We start from the raw sequence: 15,510 nt of genomic DNA, 5'->3' as shown, positions 1-15,510 counted from the left end.
GTCGCTGCACGCGTATCCCCAAGCAGAATGGTTGGAATGGTCCATCCACCATGTGTCACATCGAAATCCACCCAATGATGTTGCAGCGCGAAATAGGCGGATTGCATACTTGAACCAGCCATCTAGAACTATGAAGCCAGGGGTGAACTCCGCCTCAAACCCCTTGCATCCAGCTAGGAGGTCAGACCATCTAGCCCATTAGATCGGTAGTCATTGATGGCAAGGGATTTGGAATTTGCGCCACCCAGGCAACCGTCGGGGTCGTTTCTCGTTTTGTGTTTGAGGGGGAAAGGAAAGAGTAAAGGAAGAGAAAGACCGATTCAACATTTTCTTCTTCCGGTGCCGCTCTGTCCCCGAAAGAACAGCCGATAGTTGAATCTTTCCGTAGAAGTCGTCTTCCTAAATCTACATTCCCTCGAGTTCATAGTACAATGTACTGCAGTCTCGGACTTGTCCCTCTCTTATTGACATCCGCTCTTGCGGCCAAGCAAGCTCCTGTGGGCTTTGACGCTCCTCGACAGTGTCGGTGTCGACCCCACGAGCCCTGCTGGCCATCCCCGACAGAATGGCAGGCCCTAAACACGTCACTCCACGGTAACGTCGTAGAAGTTCGACCAATTGGCCATGTTTGTCACGGGGATACCTACGACCCAGTGGCATGCGAACAGGTAGTGAAGTTATCGTCCAATGGGACATGGAGAGCAAGTCAGCCGGGTAAGCAATCTTCTGCAGTCCTATCGTATGTATGAGACTAATAAGTGCGGATATTGCGAGCACAGGTGCCCAGCAGGAGCACGCATGGGAGGTGTCCCTGTCGCGCAACGAGACCTGCTTCGTCCACGAAGATGATGCTTCGGGGCCCTGTGGCCAGGGCCGGGTCGCACGGTACTCGGCGATGGTGGACAATGCGGAGCAGGTGCAGAAAGCTGTCAAGTTTGCCCGAGAGCGAAACCTGCGACTAGTGGTGAAGAACACCGGGCATGATTCGGGCGGGCGATCCAGTGCGCTGGATTCCTTTCAGATCCTGACACAGCGTCTCAAAGAGATCACCTTCCTCGACAATTTCGTGCCTACTACTGAGCAAGCCGATGAAAGAGACGCAAGGTCCAAGGGACGCAGCGTCAGAATCGGGGCCGGCGTTCTGACGAAAGAGCTCTACGCTGCGGCGGATGAGCATGGGCATACGGTTCTGGCGGGCGAATGCGCCACGGTTGGCTTTGCCGGAGGATACCTTCAGGGAGGAGGCGTGTCGACGGCGCTTTCACCTATGAAGGGACTGGCCGTAGACTTGGTGCACGAGTTCGAGGTCGTCACTGCAGAGGTATGTGTATAGAACGTCACCTAGATCTCCATTTCGCCCGCTAATCTCGGCTGTTCTTCGAGATAGGGCGAGCTCGTGATCGCGAACGAGCTCCAAAATCAAGATCTTTTCTGGGCACTCCGCGGTGGCGGCGGAGGAACCTTTGGCGTTGTGACCAGTCTCACGATGCCCGTCTTCGGCGAGATCCCAGCGGTTGTATCGAATCTGATGTTCATGAGGCCTGAACGAGACGAGGCCTTCTGGGAGGCCGTCAAGCAGGTTCTTTACACCGTGCGCAGTCTGTCCGTGAACCACAGCTCTGGTCAGTATTGGATCGGTCGTGCTCCGACCGGTGATTACTTCGTGCGACTCACGCAGTTCTTCATCAGCGAGACCGATGCGGACGAGGCAGACGGTAAGTTCTCAGCCCTCCTAGAATCCCTCCAACGGCACGGCATCGCCGGAGATCTCCAGTCCACGGCCTACGCGCGATTGAGTTCGTTCTTGGCGATCCCTCAGGGCGAGTTTGTCGGCGGCATTCCCTTCCACCAGGAGAATATCCTCATCCCGCGGGAATCGTACGACAGACCGGAAGGACCGGCGCAGATGGTCGACCGGCTGGCCGCCCTTGACCTGCGGCCCGGAGATACCTGGGTCGCGAATACCCTCGGTGGCCGGGTGGCGACGAACGGCGACGTGGTGAACACGGCGATGCATCCCGGCTGGCGGACGGCGGCCATCCTGCTGGTCGGCAATCGAGTCTTCGAGCCCACGTTGAAGGACCAGCGGGACGTTCAGCGTCGCGTCACCTCTGTCGAAGGGCCCGTCCTGCAGTCGATCAGCCAGCCCAGCCCGGTCGCCATGTACTTGAACGAGGCGGATTCGGAGCTGGCGGCCTGGCAGCAGTGGTTCTGGGGAGAGAAGTATAATCGACTGCGAGAGATCAAGGAAAAATGGGATCCGGAAGGTCTGTTCATCGTGCGACATGGGGTCGGCAGCGAGGATTGGGACGACGACGGCATGTGCCGTGTTGACGGATGGACGGAATTTGATCCCTTTTGGTGCCTTTATCAACCACTTGAGTGTGGGCGGCGGTACATCCCTGGCCTGGTCTAGATGGCTGTCGATTGAGGACGGAGAGGGGGGAAGGGTTGATACAAGAACAGTAGAGTGAATGATAAGATACTCACGCTATGCTTTACGAAAGAAAAATTGATGGTGGAGATTGTCACTCTCCGAACATGCAGATATTGGTATTGGGTTTTGAAACAAGAGGATCACACAGGGTGAGCGGGGACATCAGTTGCCTGAAGAAGTAATAATAGTTTTGGATCCCATCACCCGGGTTGTCAATGCCGATGGAGTTCAGCTGCGCAGGCTTTCGTGCCGAGACGCCAGTAGCGCAGGAACCCAAGGTCCTTCCTCCCCATTATTGCACCTCAAAAGGGGTAAAACTCGTGAAGCTGCCATGATTGTTGATCCCGCGTCATTTGCCGCTTTAGTCCTGCTGGACCTGAACCTTGTCCGCCTGCATTCCCTTCTGGCCCTGCACCGCTTCGAAGGTGACGCGCTGTCCCTCCTTCAGAGACTTGAAGCCCTGGCCCTCGATGGCGCGGAAGTGGACGAAAAGGTCGGCACCGGTCTCGGGGGTGATGAAGCCGTAGCCCTTCTCATCGTTGAACCACTTGACGATTCCGTTCTGGCGCTCAGACATTTTGAATGGACTAGCGAGGGAGTTCAGTTTGGGATCAATCTTTTTCAATCAAAGCAAGATATGTATTCTATAACTACAGAAGTGTATATAGAGATAAAGACCAAGCGATGGATCTATAACAATGACAATGAACAATGATGAGCACTCACGGATTGTGGGGGGGGAGAAGGGGATGATTTTTCGGGTATTTGGAAGTTGGGAGGGTGTTGGGAGGGGAGGAGGGGAAGGGAGAAAATGTGAGCGAGAAAAAGAAAAGAGCGGGGGAAGTCACGGGGTCTGCGCTCTGTCGGTTGGGCTGGATGGGGACTAGCGTTGCTGGCCCGCGCTAGGCCCCACCGGGAAGGTTTAGCGACCCTTTCTTCTATACTCGACCCATCGGTCAAGTGCACGAAATATGAATGAATCTCTTTCAAAATGATGGAAAGTGGGCACATCTCAATTTTTACAGGCAAATAGACTGGATTAACCAATGCTTTGGGCCCTTTATGTCATTTTCCACCCTCCTGACCGCTGTCGTCCGTGAACGACTCGGCGTGCGAGCTAATTCGGAGTGCCGTCTGCTCTGCTACTATTGAGGATCTGTTACTGCCCCAAGACCATGTCGCCAGAGTGATGGCATCGGACGGGATCCAGAGTCCGACAGGCAGACAGTCCCCTTAATTGGAACGGACTAGAGATCCGTTTTGATGGCTTATAATCATACATCTCATGTCTAGGAGGATCATTGATCTGTCATTCTTCGCATATGGTTGTATAAAGTCTCGGCTTCTATTCCTTTCTCCCCTTCAATAGGTATATGATTGAGCATCTACATACATTCGTTACATCTACACGCAGGATACAGATCATCCTTCAAAAGGTACGCCCAATATCAATCACTAAATACCCGAGATAGAACAGAAAGGCTAACATTCCCCAGGCCCTCTCAGGTGCCATGGCTATCCAAGACCTCGAAAGTGGCCTGCTTTATGGAGGTAGATCGAGCCTCTCAGGGTCGCGCATCTCACAGTTCGAGACGGCCCCAGACCAGCTTTCTGACGAGTCAATCTTCCTTTACTTCTGCGCCTCCATAATGGTTCTGGGATTCAGCGCGTGTGTGGCGGTCTTGGTTATCGCCTTGAAGTATCTCTAGCTAGAGTAGAGCCTCCGTCAGGGCTTCAGAGAACAAGGCGATCGTTGTGATGATTTGTTGTGTTTCTATTTCCTTTTGCTTTCGCTTTTGCTTTTGCTTTTGCTTTTGCTTTTGCTTGCAGGCGATGGAATCAATCAAGAAAGTTAACGCGCGGTGGTTCTGCTTGCTCTGTGGTATGAGTATACATGGCTACATATATGTTGGACCGGTCCACCGCGCACTCCATGATAGACGGAACATTCAATCTTCATTTACCTAATAATTAAGTAGAGGGTTTCTTATGAGCAATATCAATCACTACTGCAATCTTTACCTGAGAGTTCTTTCTAGTCTCCGATGGGTTCGACCTCATGATGTCACCAACAACCGACAGGGCCTTCCCTTTTTCTTTCTTTCTTTCATCGCCTTCCTCTCCCCTTCTTTCTTCCCTGCATCATCCCTGCATCCCTTGCGACAGTTCAGGAACCCTCGGTTCCCTCCAGTCATCCTCCATCCTTCATCGACCGTTCAGTGAGTCGGGAAAGGCCTGCAGCGTCGACTCCACCGAGGACCAGTCGGCGGGACCCAAATCCAGTCGGACGGTTTTTCTTCCCCTTCGGATTTTCTTTTCTCACGGATTTTCGTTGCTAAACTCTTTTCGTGCTGCTTCGTCTTTAATTTTTCTTCCCTATTCGTTCCTCCACTTCTTTGTGGTCTTACCTTGTGTGTATTCTTTTTCTTTTTCTTTTCATTTCTTTTTTTTTCTATGTTCGCTTTGCCCAGACTGTTCACCGCATCGGATTCGCTTTCTCCTTCTATCCTCCTTCTTCACACTTTCCATCGTGTTACCTCGAGCTGCCACGAGACGTGCGCAGCTCACCGTCACGACGTCTTCCACAAAGCGCCGTAAGGTAGCAGAGCCTCGCAGACCCGGATCTCTTCCCGGTGTGTCGCTTGCCTCGCAGGCTGGAAGACGTCACCCCCAGTCTTCCGCCTCGCCGTCGTCCGCCAACAGCCACCAGCATCCTCGTCCTTCCTCCGCGTCCGCTTCCAATCGAGGCCCGTCCTCCTCTTCGTCTTCTTCCTCTGCCTCCGCCTCCCCGCCCCCTCGATACATTCCCGCCCACCTGCAGGACGAAGTGCTCGGTTCTGCTCCTCGCTCGCCCACCCCGGATTCCGATCCCTCGACCGCCTGCGCCGGCCTCACCCTGTCCAGTGACCCCCCGACCGACATGTCGAGCTCCGAGCAACGAGACGCCAGCCTGCCGCCCGCTGCCGTCGATGCCCGGTCGCCATCCCCCGGCGTCAAACGGGCCGCCTCCGAGGTGGACGGCGACGTCGACGTCGACATGGACGCGGCTCCGACGGGGAACGACACGAACGATGCGATGAATGCCGACGACGACGATACCTCCACCGCGAACGGCGGCAACCTCTACTTTACGCCCTCCAGCATGTCTACCAACACCCCCGCAACGACCAACCCGTCCGATTCGTCCCCTCCCTCTTACGATGATCAAGTGGCGAAGGTGACTCTCCACATGGCACAACCGCTGAAGGAGAAGCAGAAGGGCTACGTGGTTTCCATGTCTTGGCTGAAGCGGGTGCTCTCTCGAAGCTCGACCCATGCCGACCTGGCCGACAAAACCGCCGTCGAAGGAGACGTCGGACCCGTCGACAACTCCGATCTCGTACTCGTAACCGATCCCGCCAATGCAGGCTTGGTCGACGAGGCGAACGAGCCGTTTGTGCCGCTGCGGCCCGGTCTGCAGATGGGGGAGGACTTCGAAATCGTTCCCCAGGAGGGCTGGGATCTGATCCTTCAGTGGTACGGTCTGGCGGAGCAGTCCCCTGCTATTGTTCGCTACGCCCATGACACCAGCGTGGGCGGCGACTCGCAGAACGTTCAATACGAAATCAACCCCCCGATCTTCACCATTCTCAAGCTGACGAACCCCTCCGCGGGGACCACGCCCCAGAGCCTCAAGGAGAAGAACATGAAGCCGGTGCGGATCCTATCGAGCCGGCACACGAACTTTCAGAAGTGGTTGAAGGACGCAAAGAGTCAGGCCAAGATCGACATGGCGACCAAGGTCCGTGTCTGGAGAATACTAGGCGGGTTGGGGAGCGCCACCGCATCGGCCGCAATCACGCCGGCCGCCTCGCGCAGCGCCTCCCCGGCCCCCGCGGCCTCGATGGTTGCCAACGGCGGCAACAGTCTCGTGCTCGACCTCAACACCTTCCTCTCCCTGTCGGAGGGCGCCCAGCGGGAATTGCTGGAGGGGGCCAAGGACCAAACCTCCAACCCGAACTACAACGGTCGCATGACTCTCGATGTCGCCGGTCTCGGCGGCAGCGACGTCGTGGTGCTGGAAGAACGGATCCCCGGTGCCGGCAACGGTGAATGGGCCTCCGAGGCGTCCAAGCAGACCCTCAATCGCCTGGGTGTGCCGACCGGGAGCCTGAAGAACGGCGTTACCTCCAAGTTGAAGAACAAAAGCCCGACAAGCAGTGGGCGTTCGTCCCCCGTCCCAGAACCCCCCCGGGGAAGACGGAAGGATGGGAAGCCTCGCGGAAACACGGGACTGAGTAATCTCGGAAACACTTGTTATATGAATTCTGCCCTGCAGTGCGTGCGGAGCGTGGAAGAGCTATCCTACTATTTCCTGAGTACGTATCGTCCGCAGCTGGGTTGTGGATCACTTGTCCCGCTAACCGCTTTGCCCCTGTAGATGATGTTTATAAACAAGACTTGAACCCCAGCAACCCTTTGGCCCACAACGGCGAAGTCGCCAAGTCGTATGCCAACCTCCTCCGTTTGATCTATGACGAAGCCGGTCAGTCTTCATTTGCCCCGAGGCAGTTGAAAAACACCATTGGCCGCTACGGACCAGCGTTCTCGGGCTACGGGCAACAGGATTCGCAGGAGTTCCTGCTCTTCCTGCTTGATGGATTGCAGGAGGACCTGAACCGGATTCAGAAGAAGCCGTACATCGAGAAGCCCGACTCTACCGACGACATGGTCCACGACAAAGCCGCCCTGACCGAGTTTGCCGACAAGTGTTGGGATATTTACAAAGCTCGCAACGACTCGGTCATCACCGACCTCTTTGCGGGCATGTACAAGTCCACTCTCCACTGCCCCGAGTGCGACAAGGTCAGCATCATCTTCGACCCGTTCAACAACCTCACCCTCCAGCTGCCGATTGAGAACGTGTGGAGCAAAGAGATCTTCTATTTCCCCCTGCACTCGAAGCCGCTCCGGGTGGAGGTGGAGATTGATAAGAACTCCAGCATCAAGTCCTTGAAGGAGCTGGTCGCCAAGAAGGTGGGCTCAGATGCCCAGCGACTGGTGATGACTGAGATCTACAAGAACAAGTTCTACAAACTCTTCGACAACACCAGCTCGATCGCGGAAGCCCATATCAGCGCGAATGACGACATCGCCATGTACGAAGTCGAGTCCGTGCCGACGAACTACAACCCGGACAAGCCCCAAAGGAGTTTCCACTCGTTCAGTCGTTCCGATCGTGACGAGATCCCGGAAATCGACTCGCCCAAGGCCGATCGCCTGCTCGTCTCTGTCTTCAACCGAGTGGAGCGGCCGAAAGGGAACAACCCCAAGAGCGCCCAACGGACGCTTTTCGGAGTCCCTTCGTTTATCATCGTTGACCGCGAGGATGTCTATAGCTGGGACGCTATCTATAAAAAGCTTCTCCTAGACGTTGCCCCCATGACGACCCGGGACATCCTCAATGAGCAGGCCCCAGAAACCTCGTCGGACGAGACCGGCCCGGAAGATTCGGACATCTCGGTCATGAACGAGGACGATGCTCAGTCGGCCGACTCCAAGATCAAGACGACCTCCGTGGATGGCGAGGAAGGAATGGTGGACGTTTCCATGCGGGATGCGCCTGACGCCTCTCAGGATGCCGACTCCACCGAAAGCTCAATTCCCTCGCGCCTGCGCAATCTGTTTGAAATCAAGCTGATCCGAAGCAACGAGACTGTCCCCATCGGGTTCTCCGCGATTGAGGATAACAAGGAGTACCCCCGGATGTCATGGCGAATCAAGACGAAGCCCGCTGTTGCGGAGGAGGTGAGTAGTTGTTGGCCCAATACTCTTATTTTCACAAAGTACAACATGCTGATAAAGGTATACATAGCCTGAGTCGATGTCGGAAGCGCCCAGCGACCCTCAAGCGGCTGCCAACAAAGACGTGGATGACAATGCATCGGACAGCGAATCCGACGCCGCTCCACCCGCCAAGCGTCCCCAGAAACAGGTTCAGGAGCGCCCCCTCATCCGTCCGGGTGAGGCAATCGTGTTAGACTGGAATGAAGATATTTATGATGCTCTGTTCACCGGAAAGCTCAGGGACAGGGACTCCGTTCGCGGGGCCCCAACCTGGAACGATGTCGACCGTCTTCCAGACCCCGAGTTGACCAAACGGCGCCAATTGCGGCAGATACGCAAGAAGAAGGGAGTGACCCTCGACGAGTGTCTGGACGAATTTAACAAGGAGGAAGTTCTTTCGGAGAACGATGCGTGGTACTGCCCCCGTTGCAAGGAACATCGCCGTGCCAGCAAGAAGTTCGAGCTCTGGAAGACGCCGGATATTCTCGTCATGCATCTGAAGCGCTTCAGCGCCAGCCGGGGTTTCCGGGACAAGCTGGACGTTTTGGTAGACTTCCCCGTGGAGGGTCTGGACATGACTGGCCGAGTGGAAGCCCCTGAAGATGGCAAGGGCCTGATCTACGACCTCTTTGCAGTCGATAATCACTACGGTGGACTGGGAGGAGGTCATTATACGGCGTACGCCAAGAACTTCATGACGGGCCAGTGGAACGAATACAACGGTAAGTTTTTTTTTTATATGTCTGTGCTCGATCGACGGCGCAATTCCCCTGTGACTAACGCGTATAGATTCCTCTGTTTCGCGACCTCTTGACCCCCAGAGCGTGGTGACCTCGTCGGCTTACCTCCTCTTCTACCGTCGACGATCGGATCGTCCGCTGGGCGGCAAAATCCTGGAGGAGATCACGGAGTCGTCCACGCGACCACCCAGTGAGTCGGGCTCGGTCAGCGAGTCTCGCGGACAGTCACCGTCGGGGGACGGCCGGCGTCTCGGCGGCTCCTCCCTCAATGGGTCGTCGAGCGCCTCAACCGGAGCCGGAGCAGGTCGCCAGGGAGATGGTGGTTTGCAGGTTGGAACCCCCGGGAAGAACCGCGGCGGTGACGAGTCGCCTCCTGAGTACTCCACCAACCCGACGCGCGGCGAGAAGAGCCTCAGCAGCAATGATAAGAACAATCGACTGGAAGGTATGAATATCGAGGACGACGAGGAGTCTGGTGATGGAGGACTATCCAACCCCTTCGGTTTCCCAAGTCCGCCCTCGTGGTCGTTCAACCGAGTCCACCAAGCTCACGGCCCTTCTTCTTCACAGATGACCACAGCGCTGCCGGGATCCACCTTTGATGACGACGATGACCTGCTTGACGACGACACCGCCAGCAACAAGGCTGTTGGCGGAGGAGACATGAGCGACTCGGACCTCCGACTGGCCGCCTTGACCGACAGTCCGGGCCCCGGCGCGGCATATCCGGGCACGCCGATCGAGGAGAGTGCATTCCAAGATATTCCTCCTCTATTGGAAGCCGACAATGATGACGACGACGACGACGAACTGCCCGTGGTGGAGCTACGAGTGAACGATGAAGATCGGATAGTGTCCGATTAGAACTAGGCCTTTATAATCTTCTGGTCTTCTGTGATATCTTTTTCTTTTTCTCGTCCCTTTTGGAAACCCAATCAATGCACCGCCAATACATAAATCATGTTTTGTTTTTGTTTTGTTTTTTTTCTCTCATTTCCCGATGCTGTCTATCTATCTTTGGTGGCTACCGGCGTGGCGATGATTTCTGATGGAAGTCTCAACATGCCGGTCTCCGTATGATTATCATCTCCATCTCGGGATTCCGAGTGCATATGTGGGCGTGGGATAAAGAGGAGGACTGCGACACGGAGTACTCCTCATGCTATTTCTTTTTCGTATTCCCTACACAGACCATTTATGCATTTACACTGTGATTCGCAAGGACAGGAGGCACAGAAAAGGCGCTGTATAAAGTCCGGCGGGACTAAATTTTTTGTTTTCTTTTGTTCTTTTTTGTCTAAAAGCCGGCTGATTTTTCCTGTATTGACTGTCAGTAGAGCCATACTTGAGTGTGTGTATGCTACAGATATACATAACGTGGTTTTGATGCACGCTCGGCTGCAAGCGTCAGCTTTCGCTTCGCAGCTCCCACAAGCATTCCTGCTACTAGCTTTCTGATACAAAAGAGAAATCCTGAAGGCCCGTCATCCCCCAGATCAGATGATCCCAGGCCACGCCGTCATCTGATCAGCTGACCGCATCTGATCGACTGACACATTTCTGCCTTCTTATAGACGTGATGATTCCGATCAGTTTCTTCTCTCATGTTTCGGGGGAATGTGGTCCCTCTAGCTTGGTCAATAGTCATTGTCAACTGATGTCCTTTGGCAACCAGCCACAATCACTCCTCGAACCTATTCCCGTTGGTCCTTGCTACCGTAGAGTCTCCCTACGCTGACTGACTACCTTAGCAGGCAAAGCCACGCAAACACAGAACAGCTACCTAGAAAGTACAGCCTAGTTGTCTCACAAGATCCGGTCTCTGATGGGCGGGCTGAATGATCTGATAGTCGTACACCGGAGATCCCACGACAGAAACGAAACAAGGAACCCAGTCAACGTGCCAGGCGCAGTTCGTGTTGCGCCAATCATCTGAGATGGTCAGTCACTTCTTGTGAGTAATCGTTGCTTACCTGTAGGCTTAGTGTCTTCTCGAGATATAAAACGATCGATGGGCGGCATCCTGTTCTCTAGCTCTATCTACTTCGCACGTTTTCTTCGGCAAGATATATGATCCAGAATCTAGCAAGTATTTTCAGATTGCCAACATGGTCTTTCCAAGGATCCTCACCTCCTTCTCGCGCTCCTACTCCGGCTCCGGGTCGATCTTCAAACCACCCAGCCCTGAAAGTGAGCGTCGCGACGAAAACCGACCGTCGCCGTCATCCTCCACGTCCACTATTCAGCCTCTCAAGAGATCCGAAGAGAGTGAGGATATCACCCCCACAAACGCATACACGCCGCGTGATTGTCCCTCTTCCTCTAAGCCGGAGAAGGCGAGCGAGAACGATGGCGGATGGAATTACGGCCTGGAAAGCGACAACAGCGATATAAGCACCCTCGATCTCGGTCCTAGTGTCACGACCTCGACGCCGACCCCCAAGGCCACGACTCCTCTCGCTACCCATCCGGAGTATCCCTTAACGCCGATTCCCCGGTCAGAGTCGCAGGGTGATCCGTTCGATCAGATTAGTTCCCCGGAGCGACAGCCCGATTCGCCGGTTGTGTCTAAGACGGAGGAGTCCGATCAACGCGCTAACGATGCTCCTACTCCTGAGGAGAAAGAGCCAGCCAAGACGCTGGCTCGACCGCCGAAACGTAAGTCCGATACGGTGGTGGCCACGTTCCGCACGTTGTCGTCTTCGGGATCGTCGCTGTTCGCCGGCCTCAGACCGAGTGTGAACCGCGCGAGGACGTCGTTTCGCCGGGGTGGCGCGCTGAGTGATTAGGACTTCGCAAGTGGGATTCTTATGGTTGTTTGGCTTGTTACGAATGATGATCTGTATATGTTTATTGTACTTGACGTGAGTTCGTTTCCTTCTGGATGATATAGGAGTTGTTGGAGTCACGAATCGGGTGGCTTTCTACGTCACTTTGTACTCAGATAGAATATGACGTTTAATCATATGAACAGCTTGATTAATTTATACCTAATGCACGTCTATCGAAGCCATGTGTGTTCTGACCATGAATTCAATCCCTCTCATCAAGTCTATCATCCAACCATCTAGCTCATGCGGCAACGGGCCAGCCGTCTATGTATTCCAAGGGGTTATAGCCCAGTCGAGCTTCCTGTGCGGGACGTTAGGATCTTGGACCCAAAGCATAAGAACGGTCACGCTTACCCAAAAGTCATAGCTTATTGTCGTGTTTACTGGCAAACCGGTTAGTTGCACCCTCGCGCTTCCTCGTACTAGCAAGAAGCAACTCACAGAAATGATAATAAAGGGTATCTTTCCCATCCTCCGTCAGAACTCCCTGCCCACCGGGAGCATACACATCTCGATTCGAGCCGTACACGACTTCACCTCCACCGTCGACCAGGTCACGGCCGGTCTTGTCGACAAAAGGCCCACGGGGGTAAAGCGATCGCCCGACACGAATATGATACTCCTTCCCCGGCTTTGGTAAGTTCTTCGGGTCATATTTGCAGCACTTTCCCCAGCTGAACCAGAGGTAATAATAAGGCGCGTGATAGGAGATGAACCCTCCTTCGACCGGGTGGCCACCCGTAGGGTCTCCGCACAGTGTATTCTTGAGTTTCTTTCGTCCGGGAAAGATGGCGCTTGGTTCGTGGGCGAGATGGCGCGCCTCGGACCCCTCACTACTGGCGACGGAAAGTAGGTCTTTCGACAGGGGCACCTGCCAGAGACCGGTCCAGTAACTGCCCCAGGTCAGGTATCCCTGGCCAGTGTCGGTGACGAAGACACTCGGATCGATCGCGTTGGACACGTTGTAAGGGTGTTTGGCTGATCCCGGCCCCGTGCCGGATTGCACGATGCTGCCGTGGTCGGTCCAGCCTCCGGGTCCCGGCGATTTCGACGTGGCCACCCCGATCGCGCTGTCGCGACACCCGGCAAAACTCACGGCGTAGTAACAATAAAATGTCCCGTCGACTTCAATCGTCATGGGAGCCCAAGGGGCTTTGCGGTCGCCTTTGAGAATGATGCTCTCCGTTTCCAGCACGGTCTTTGTCCGTTCCCAGGGACCGCTGAGACACGGAGCTTGGTGAATAACTAGGTGTTTCCCAACGCTGTAACTGTAGTAGGTTTCGCCCACTTTCAGAATACTGGGGTCATGGATTTGTAGGTCCGTTCCACGAGCGGGCGCAAAGGCTTCTGCGGGCACCGAGGGTGGTGCTACGCCAGGCGATAGCATAGGGTCTTGTAGGACCGGTCCAGGACGTCGGCGCGCAGCGAAAATGATGAAGGTAAACAGGCCCAGTAGGAGGGACATTTTGGCATAGCGTCGGAAGTATGGATAGCGAAAGGATCTGAGGTCGGCTCTGGGTTCGCCGGTCCCAGGCCGGGATGGTGGGAAGGGACATGAAAATGTCGGAAATTCGCTGTTTCTGGTGGCCATCTTGGGCAGGAGCGTCCTTGTCCGACTCTCAACGTCAGATGAAGGATCGGGAACCTAAGAAGCAGCACATAGGCATGCTAGATGCCCTCTGTTTATCTCGCCAACTCCCGTCGGAAAGGAACCGGAATAGTCGGAGAGAAGAGATGCAGTGGCCGTTTGCGTGAAATTGAACACTCCTGAAGAGCCAATGGCCTCCTATTAACTGTCAAAGCGCCTTGATCCCTGCGCAAGAACGAACATTGAGACTGTTAACTGACGTTAGACCGCTAGAGAGGCAGGATCATTTAGGTTGTTGTCTCACCCCGGCGAGCCAAGGAGTCCATAATTTTGTCTGTGCTCTAAGACCCAGCCATCAACGTCAAGAGGGGACCGGACCCATACTCTGTGGAAACGCGAGAATTATGTACGGGCGGAGTGAAGTAGTGGAATGGGAAGGAAAGGAAGATGTGATGAAGGAGTCGCGCCTCAAGTGATGACGTGATTGCAGAGCCGTGCCTGATCTGCACTTTCTTATTGGCCTATCAATGGTTTTTGTTTAATTTCATTTTGAAGATGCCAGATAAGTTGCATTTTAAATTGATAGGCACCTTTAATCGGGAAGTAGTGCAACTTCCCCAGCAAGGTAAGCAGGTAGTCAAAATATATACTCCGAAGTCTCTTCCATCATCGCATCTTTATAACACGCCACTCAGTCTGGATTTTGCATCACCTTTTATAAGTTTCATTGAAAGCTCCCAGCCCATGAAAGACCGCAGCAGACCGCTATATGTACAGGAAAAGCTATCAAAACCCATTACCATGCCGGTCCCAACCATGGAGAATTTGTGCAAAAATCAAGATGCTTCGAGCGCCGGAGCGAAGATATTCGAGGACGAAAAAAGAATCGTTCTAATACAGCGTGAACAAGAAAAAGAAGAAAAAAAAAAAAAAACGAAGAGTTAAATAATACAACACCCTCCCGCTTTGCTGAAAACGACGGTGGACATAAGGAGGTTGACTCGGCTCGTTCTGCGAGGGATTCGGGCAAGTTGGCGATTAGAAGAAAGTCTTTCTCACGACCTGTTCCTCAGTTAGCGATCAATACCATTGGAGCGAGAGAGATTTAAGAACAAGCCAGGGTGCACAAACCGCCCAGCCACCGGCGATCGTCGCCACGATGCCACCGGAGATCATCATCGGCTTCAGGCCCCGGGTACTCTTGAAAATCATGCCACTCAAGGCACCGGCCACAATGCTGTTAGCAGAGTCGTGCTTGCCGCGAGCATAGCCAATCCCGGAGTTGAAACCGTTGTATACCATGGCTACCACGCCGGCGGAGTTGCCGAGGAACGGACCTCGTCGCGTGATCGAGTTCAGGACGCCGTTCAGTCGAATCTTGGGGGGCGCGGTCACGGGGGTCTTATTCAATCCTTCGGCCAGACCCCAGGCTCCTCCCACAGTCAGCGCAGCGAGATAGGTGGTGCCGGCGCCGTAACACAGGTCGTCGGACCATCCTCGGGACGGAAGGACTGATCGCGAGCCGGGCAGCTCGTCGAGGGCGGAATCTTCGAGAGTAATGTAGTCAAGGGTATCTTGGTTCAAGCCGGACAGAGGATGAAGCTGCGTCGGGTCGGGGATGGCGACGTCTGAGAAGAAGGAGCTGGCATCCGGGGCGGACGAGGCGTCGAATTCGGGGCCCTTGGACTGCTTGCGGCCACCGAACGAATCCCAGATGGACATTGTGAAGAAGAAGAGGGTGGGAGAAAATATTAAATTAAAAGAATACAGTCAAGAAACAAAAGAAAATGGGTGGGGAAGGGGGGATGAGACGGTCGATTCAGCCAGCCGGCACGAGTTTCACGGATAACCTCAGTTTGCTCCCAGCAAAGTCGAGGAACAAAAACTTCAGCCCCGTGACCGGCGAGTCACGGGGGCGGCGGCTCGGCGGATCGCGGAACAGCGTTTGACCGGCGCTAACCCGCTTTGGGGGTCCCACCGGCAAAATCCACAAGAGGGCAAATTGAAATCGCGGGGATCATTGAACTATCGATTATCGAATGTCGATTATCGGCTAGACATACTTCTATCTACCATTACGGTGTAGTG

The 15,510-nt window shown here is 54.6% G+C and overlaps 6 protein-coding genes across 6 annotated transcripts; 3 read left to right on the top strand and 3 right to left on the bottom strand.

Moving 5' to 3' along the window:
• Window positions 1-658: 658 nt before the first annotated feature.
• LDX57_005033 (FAD-dependent oxidoreductase) lies at window positions 659-2,416 on the top strand (the record flags this gene model as incomplete). Its single annotated transcript, XM_046086712.1, has 3 exons — window positions 659-714; window positions 775-1,321; window positions 1,388-2,416. 3 exons carry the CDS (start codon window positions 659-661, stop codon window positions 2,414-2,416), a joined length of 1,632 nt encoding a protein of 543 aa, XP_045942677.1.
• A 15-nt stretch (window positions 2,417-2,431) lies between these two features.
• On the bottom strand, window positions 2,432-3,739 carry LDX57_005032 (cold-shock protein; the record flags this gene model as incomplete). The annotated part of the gene is made up of 3 exons (XM_046086711.1): window positions 2,432-3,024; window positions 3,164-3,329; window positions 3,718-3,739. 3 exons carry the CDS (start codon window positions 3,737-3,739, stop codon window positions 2,799-2,801), a joined length of 414 nt encoding a protein of 137 aa, XP_045942676.1. The 3' UTR covers window positions 2,432-2,798.
• A 1,618-nt stretch (window positions 3,740-5,357) lies between these two features.
• Window positions 5,358-9,867, top strand: LDX57_005031 (putative ubiquitin-specific protease UBP12; the record flags this gene model as incomplete). The annotated part of the gene is made up of 4 exons (XM_046086710.1): window positions 5,358-6,795; window positions 6,858-8,224; window positions 8,292-8,985; window positions 9,053-9,867. The coding sequence occupies 4 exons, from the start codon at window positions 5,358-5,360 to the stop codon at window positions 9,865-9,867; spliced, it is 4,314 nt and encodes a 1,437-aa protein (XP_045942675.1).
• Window positions 9,868-11,111: 1,244 nt separating this feature from the next.
• Window positions 11,112-11,792, top strand: LDX57_005030 (uncharacterized protein; the record flags this gene model as incomplete). Its single annotated transcript, XM_046086709.1, has 1 exon — window positions 11,112-11,792. The coding sequence occupies one exon, from the start codon at window positions 11,112-11,114 to the stop codon at window positions 11,790-11,792; it is 681 nt and encodes a 226-aa protein (XP_045942674.1).
• A 185-nt stretch (window positions 11,793-11,977) lies between these two features.
• On the bottom strand, window positions 11,978-14,326 carry LDX57_005029 (arabinan endo-1,5-alpha-L-arabinosidase). The gene is made up of 3 exons (XM_046086708.1): window positions 12,276-14,326; window positions 12,189-12,217; window positions 11,978-12,135 (listed from the first exon to the last, which is right to left on the bottom strand). The coding sequence occupies exons 1-3, from the start codon at window positions 13,423-13,425 to the stop codon at window positions 12,076-12,078; spliced, it is 1,239 nt and encodes a 412-aa protein (XP_045942673.1). The 5' UTR covers window positions 13,426-14,326; the 3' UTR covers window positions 11,978-12,075.
• Window positions 14,277-15,280, bottom strand: TIM23 (protein transporter TIM23). Its single transcript, XM_046086707.1, has one exon. It carries the CDS (start codon window positions 15,142-15,144, stop codon window positions 14,503-14,505), a length of 642 nt encoding a protein of 213 aa, XP_045942672.1. The 5' UTR covers window positions 15,145-15,280; the 3' UTR covers window positions 14,277-14,502.
• Window positions 15,281-15,510: the final 230 nt, after the last annotated feature.

The sequence above is a fragment of the Aspergillus melleus genome (assembly GCF_016097325.1).
Source record: "Aspergillus melleus strain CBS 546.65 chromosome Unknown contig3, whole genome shotgun sequence".
Taxonomy (NCBI): Eukaryota; Fungi; Ascomycota; class Eurotiomycetes; order Eurotiales; family Aspergillaceae; genus Aspergillus; species Aspergillus melleus.
The sequence above is the reverse complement of the archived record's forward strand: the minus strand, read 5'-3'. Positions and strand labels throughout refer to the sequence as shown.